The 6,425-nt window shown below is 36.4% G+C and overlaps 1 protein-coding gene across 1 annotated transcript; it reads right to left on the minus strand.

Moving 5' to 3' along the window:
• Positions 1-5,717: 5,717 nt before the first annotated feature.
• LOC145625211 (uncharacterized) lies at positions 5,718-6,107 on the minus strand. The gene has a single exon (XM_081678286.1). It carries the CDS (start codon positions 6,105-6,107, stop codon positions 5,718-5,720), a length of 390 nt encoding a protein of 129 aa, XP_081534412.1.
• Between the last annotated feature and the right edge of the window lie 318 nt (positions 6,108-6,425).

Raw genomic sequence — 6,425 nt, forward strand, 5'->3', positions numbered from 1 at the left:
GAGACTTTCATGATACAGGACTTCCTCCACGTCCCCAACAACTCAACGTCGTCCACAGAACCTAAGTCATCAATAAGAAGCAATAATACATTTTTCTAGCTGTAAAGTCCAACTTGTTGAACTCATAGTGTGTTAGTGATATACCTAAACATTGCCAGAAACCTCAAGAATAATCAAAACTGTAATAAACAGGCGTGGATGTCTTGCCAGGAACACTACCAAAAGAACACTTGATATGGATCTCACTCATTTCAGTCACAACTAAAAGACCCATGTTGATGAAGCACACAGAGTTTACCTCCAACCAGTCAATGCAAGCATAAAGGTAACCTCTAACAAAGTAACAAATATCAGAAGCCAGAAGGCTGTGCAGCCTGTGCTTACAGATTCCTTATCTCATTTTACTTTTCTGGTTATTCTGCTCTCTGTCCTCTTCTGAACCTCTCTCAAACACTTGTATCATATACACTGCTATGTAAGAGAGAAATAACCCAAACTCACACATTGAAGGCACTAGGGCAGTGGGACCAGGTTTTTTGCATACAGGTTTACATGGAGGATCAGGACATAGAGACAAGGAAAGTTATAAAACTACCAATTCAGGACAAATCATATATTTTAGCAAGGAAAGAAGTCAAGTCGATATTGCTACCCCCTATATCCCTTGAGATTAAAAAAAAAAATCACTGTCTCATTAGACCTTCCACTAATTTCTTTATTAAAATAACAATTGGTAACTAAAAAGCTTATCACCTAAAACTATCTGCCATGTTAAGTGAAACAATATGGGAGTATTAGGATGGAGTATATCTGAATTATACTTTGAATTATACTTCGCTCTCAGCTAAGTTTGAACAAAACTATTGTGATAATACCATTTTTTCAATCAAAAAATAATAATTTACCCAAACATCAGCTAAAATCAGTCCCAAAGTCACAAGCTCAATGAAAAATATACTTTACCCAAACATCAGCTAGAAATTGAACTTGCAATTTTTTTATGAAAAAAAAAAAAGCAAAATCTATCCCTTAAACGCAACATTCATCCTTGCATAAATTAATCAGAAATTAAATTCATGATATATAAAAACATTAGAGCTAAAGGATTTCAAATTGTATCACAACACAAATATTTGCATATTTTTCAATTGTAATCCATTTTTATCAAAAGTTTTACAAAAAGTATATACTAATACTCAAACAGTCAAACAATTTGAAAATGGTTTACTACATTGTACCAAAACATATTATGCCACATAAAGAGGTAAAATTAGAGAAAAAATGTAACAGCAAGTATCTACTACAATAAAGATTTCTTACAAAATTGTTCATTATTCATTACTAATATGCCATTCCAACTACATGTGTCATACTGTCATGCCACAAGCATTCCAACAACAATATACGAGTGTTGGCAAAAACTATATACAATTGACACTCATACTCCATTACTCCATATACTGCATACTATTATATCAAAACTTCTCTGTTCATCTCTATATTATATACCATATACTCTAGTATTATATACCATTTACTATGTACTCTTACCATATAGCATATACTAATAAGCACATGCTCCATACACTACACTAATATGTTGTATACCATATACTCCGTACACTACTATATACCAAGCACGCATGCTCCATATACTAATGTGCCGTATAATTCTCCTAGGTATGAAGAATACTCCATATACCATATACTATATACTTTTGTACCTCTGCTATCATGCTATGAATCCTCAAACAAATCAGGAGATTATGAACATCTCTAAGGGGCCAAACATAAAAAAAAGATTAAGAGTTTCAGCAGCAGATAAGATTTCCCCGACCAATGCAGCATCGTCGATGTTATTATCCATGATCAACGACTTGGCGAAACCTCTGCGAGCTACTTTACGCGCCATAAGAAGTGTTTCCTTACTCTCAATAGGCAGAGTAGAATATGCACAAGCTTTTTCAACCAAACAATTGTACATATTCATCACCATTGCCTTTAAATTGACTGCAACATTAAGCATCTTCTTCAATTCGGTCCGAGAAACGCAAGAAATTCTAGAAATCTTTTTGTTCCACGATTTCATATAATTGAGCCGCTTCTTGAACAAGCCTCTCACAATTGCAAGCTTTTTCACGGAAAAGCATTTAGTCCGCCGAATCTCTTTCTTGATTGATTTGATAAGCTTGTCAAACTATGTAATTAGACCAAAATTTACGCTCATGTCGCGCATCACTTCAATTGCAGACCAACTTTGGATTTTGTTTTCAAAAACATTAGTAGTTCGAACGATCAATTCCGAATTCTCATCAACAGTGTTCTTCATCATAGTCTTAAACAATCTTTTTGGCTTTCCTCTAATGCCTTTAACCCTGATTATATATTTATAGAAATAAAATCAACATTTTCCACCATCAAAATTACAATTGAAAAACTACTTTCAACAAAATTACAATTGAAAAACTACTTTCAACGATTTATTACAACAAAAAAACAAATTAGAAGTTTAGATTTTTTGTTCTTACCCTAGATTCCTGGAATTGTTCGCCATTTCTTTCCTCTTCAGTTTCCTTTCTCTTCAATTTTTTTTCTATTGCTTAGTTTCTCACTCTGATTAGATTTTTTTTTTTTTTTTTTTTTAAGCTTGTGAATAATAACCCTCTTTTGCTCCTATATATAGAGAACTAATATTCAAGTGTAGAAAACCCGCGTATTCAGTATTTTAAAAGAGCTAAAAGTAGTTAAAATGGTGTGAGTCTAAATTTGTGTTAAAAGTGCAAAAATTTTCATTTGTGTTAAAAGAGTAGCTAGTTTCTAAATAGGTTTGACGGATTACAGCTGGAGTGGAGGTTTTATTTTTTTATTACTAGTTGTTGGAGCTAGAGCTGTCAATTCGGGTAAACGGGTCGGGTTTAAGTCGGGTTAGTGTGAGTCAGATCATCTCGGGTCGGGTCAATACGGGGTAATGTCATAACATATGCGGGTTGGGTTCGGGTTGGTTCATGCTTGAGTTGGGTCACGTCGGGTCATACATCTTATCAAGTTTGGGTCGGGTTTAGGTCGGGTTAGTAAAAGGTCGGGTTACATCCGGGTCGGGTGAAAGATAGGTCGGGTTAAATTCGGATCTTTACGGGTTTAAACGAGTTAGGGTCGTTCTCGGGTTTGAGTCGGGTTTGGTTCAAGTCAATTATTTACGGGTTATAATCAGATTGGGTCATTCTCGGGTTCAAGTTGAGTTCGGTTCAAGTCAATAATTTGCGGATTATAATTAAGTCGGGTCATTTTCGGGTTCGAGTCGGGTTCGGTTCAAGTCAATAATTTGCGGAAAACATGTTTCGTCCCTAAAAACATTTTGTGAAACTAACCTCTTAAAATTCAAAGTGAAATATTGAAGAAATAGAGTTAGGATTCAATTTCCATTCCAATACCAACATGAGATAACGACCTATACATATCGATTCAATAACAAGTCGGGTTGAATTTGGGTCGGGTCAATAACAAGTCGAGTTGATTCGGGTCCGGTTTGTAACAGGTCGGGTTGAAATTCAAATCGGGTTTGTAGCAGGTCGGGTTAAATCCGGGTCGGGTTGAATCCGGGTCGGGTTAGGAATAGGTCGGGTTGAATTCGGGTTTTGACGGGTTAAAACGGGTTTGGGTCTATTTCGGTTCAGGTCGGGTTCGGTTCAGATTAATAATTTACGGGTTACATTCGGGTCGGTTCGTCTCTAGGTCGATTAATGTTCGGGTTCGAGTCTCAAATACTCGGGTCAACTTAAGTCAACTCGGGTCTAGGGTTGGTTTTAGGTCGGGTTAGGTCGGGTTCGGGTCACCATTTTTTTCGGGTTAGGGTGGTATTTCGGGTCGGGTCAGCTTTTGACAGCTCTAATTAAGGCTGACTTCAAGTCTTCAAAAGCTTTTTGAGCTTGTTCAGTCCATGCAAAACCATTCTTCGTGAGTTAATCTGTCAGTGGTTTTCAAATAATGGAATAACTCATGACAAACTTCCTGTAGTATCTAGTTAAGCTTAGGAAACTCCTCAATTCCTTGACGTTAGTTGATACAGGCCAATTGCTTACTGCAGAAACCTTCTTAGGATCAGTCTCCATTCCCTCCTGAGTGATGTAGTGACCCAAATACTCCACCTTAGAAGTAGCAAAAATGCACTTGCTCTCTTTTACAAACATGCTATTCTCTTACATTAGCTCAAAAACTTCAGCTAAATTCTTCCAATGCTCCTACAATGATGATGTGCTATACAACAAAATGTCATAAAAAAAAACACAAGCACACACTTCCTAAGCAATGGTCTGAACACATTGTTCATCCAGCCTGAAAAGAGGCAGGAGCATTAGTTAAGCCAAAAGGCATGCTTAACTAAGAACTCATAGTGCCCTGTATTAGTTTTAAAAGTTGTGTTGTACACATCACTTGCACTAAGTCTGTAAGGTCCAGCTTACTGAAAACACAAGCACCAACTAACTCATTAATGAGTTCTTAATTAATGAGGAAAATATTCTTGACTATACTATTGTTGAGTTCCCTATAATCAACACATAACCTCCAAGTCCCATCTTTCTTCCCCACCAAAACCACTGAAAAAGCAAAAGGGCTTGAACTATTCTAAATGTCCAGCATCTCTTGAAATAGTTGTTCAATAATGTCTCTCTACTTCAAAGGGTATCTGTATATCCTGGTATTGACTAGAGTGCTGCCGGGTTTTGACTGGAGTGCTGCCAGGTATCCCTCTTTCTAAAGGCAAATCAGTAGGCTCATCAAAAACCACCTTTTATTGATGCTTGAGACTAACAAACTCAAGACATAACAAGATATCTTTGTTATCCTGTTCCAACTACATCAAGGAAGTTGTACTCCCAGTCACTTGTAAGAGACATAGTTGAATAACAGAATTCAACATCTTAACAGTTGGATTACCATCTGTAACTAATAGCTTCCTAAAAGGTAATCCCTTAAGAACAAAATATTTACCCTGCAGAGTAAACTCCATTCTCAGTTTCAAGAAATCCCAGTGAATAGGCCCGAATTGTATCAACCATTAGATTCCCAATACCATGTCACAACTTCCCAAGGGAATTAATAGGACATCTGCATCAAAGTTATGTCCACTCATTTCCCAAGTAAAACCCTTGCACATATGTTGACAGGGAATTGAATATGATTCCCATCAGCAACTGAAATAGACTGAAAAGGAATTTGATCTAATTGACACCCTAGCTTGTTTGCTATATTCACATCCACAAAATCGTGAGTGCTACCAAAATCAATCAGAATATGCAAATCTTTGACATTGACCCTTCCTATAACCCTTATAGTTTATAAATACTGGCTCCCAGCAAGAGCATTGACAAAAATTTAAGGTTCAGAACCAGATTCAGCAACTAAATCATGGTCCTCCTCTTCATCATCAGAATCCAAGGACCTTGGTAATTCTACTGTAAATAATTGAGGCTTATTAAACCGACACTGATGCTCTCCAGAGTAGGGTTGATCACAATAGTAACATAAACCCTTAGTAATTTTCTCCTGTCTAACATCAACTAGAATGTGCCTATAGTTTCTTGTATTGTAAGGTAGGGTTAAAGCTGGTAAGGTGGGTTTAGTTTTGGGAGTTGGTAATAGGGGAGGTAAAGTGTTTGGGGTTAATGTGTTTGTGGTTAATGTGTTTTGGGTTTATGTTTTTAAGGATAGGAATAGGGTTAATTTTTCTTATAGTTGACAAAAGTTGAACTCAGTGATTCTTCTTGCAGTCTTTCATACTCCACTGCCTGAGCAATTATCATAGGTTTAAAGGCTTTGAAAAATGGTTTAACAGCTGGTTTAAGGCCACCCACAAAGCTTTCAAGAAAATATGAGTCTGGTAATATGTGATTATTCATCAACATTATAGACCTCAAATTCTCAAAACCATCAATATAATCCTCAATTGATCCCAATTGTTGCAATCGATTAAATTGCTCAACAACATCTAGCACATAATTATCTTTAAATCGAGCATACAAATCTACCACAAAATCATTCCAATCAACAACAACAGACCTCCTTATAGACAAGTAATTCATAACCCAATTCTCAACCGTATTAGTCATATTCCATGAAGCTAAAAATCAACCTTCTGATCATCAGCAATTTTGCATAGATTGAAATATTTGCAACATTTCTTAACCCATATTCTCGGATTAGACCCATTAAACTTAGAAAATTCGAGTTTAGGGTTCATACCTAAGGTCATAGTAGGATTGGACCTGGATAAACTATTGAGTGAAGAAGTTGGAAAATAAGGTTCAGAAGGCGAGCTCGAAGCAACCGTAACCTTTTCAGCTTGTAACGCCTGCATCATCTTCAACATCTTATCAAATTTTTGATCTAATTTCGAATTATGATCATCAATTCGTTTCTCCAAATTC

The sequence above is a fragment of the Chenopodium album genome, chromosome 3, assembly GCF_948465745.1.
Source record: "Chenopodium album chromosome 3, dcCheAlbu1.1, whole genome shotgun sequence".
NCBI classification, from domain to species: domain Eukaryota; kingdom Viridiplantae; phylum Streptophyta; class Magnoliopsida; order Caryophyllales; family Amaranthaceae; genus Chenopodium; species Chenopodium album.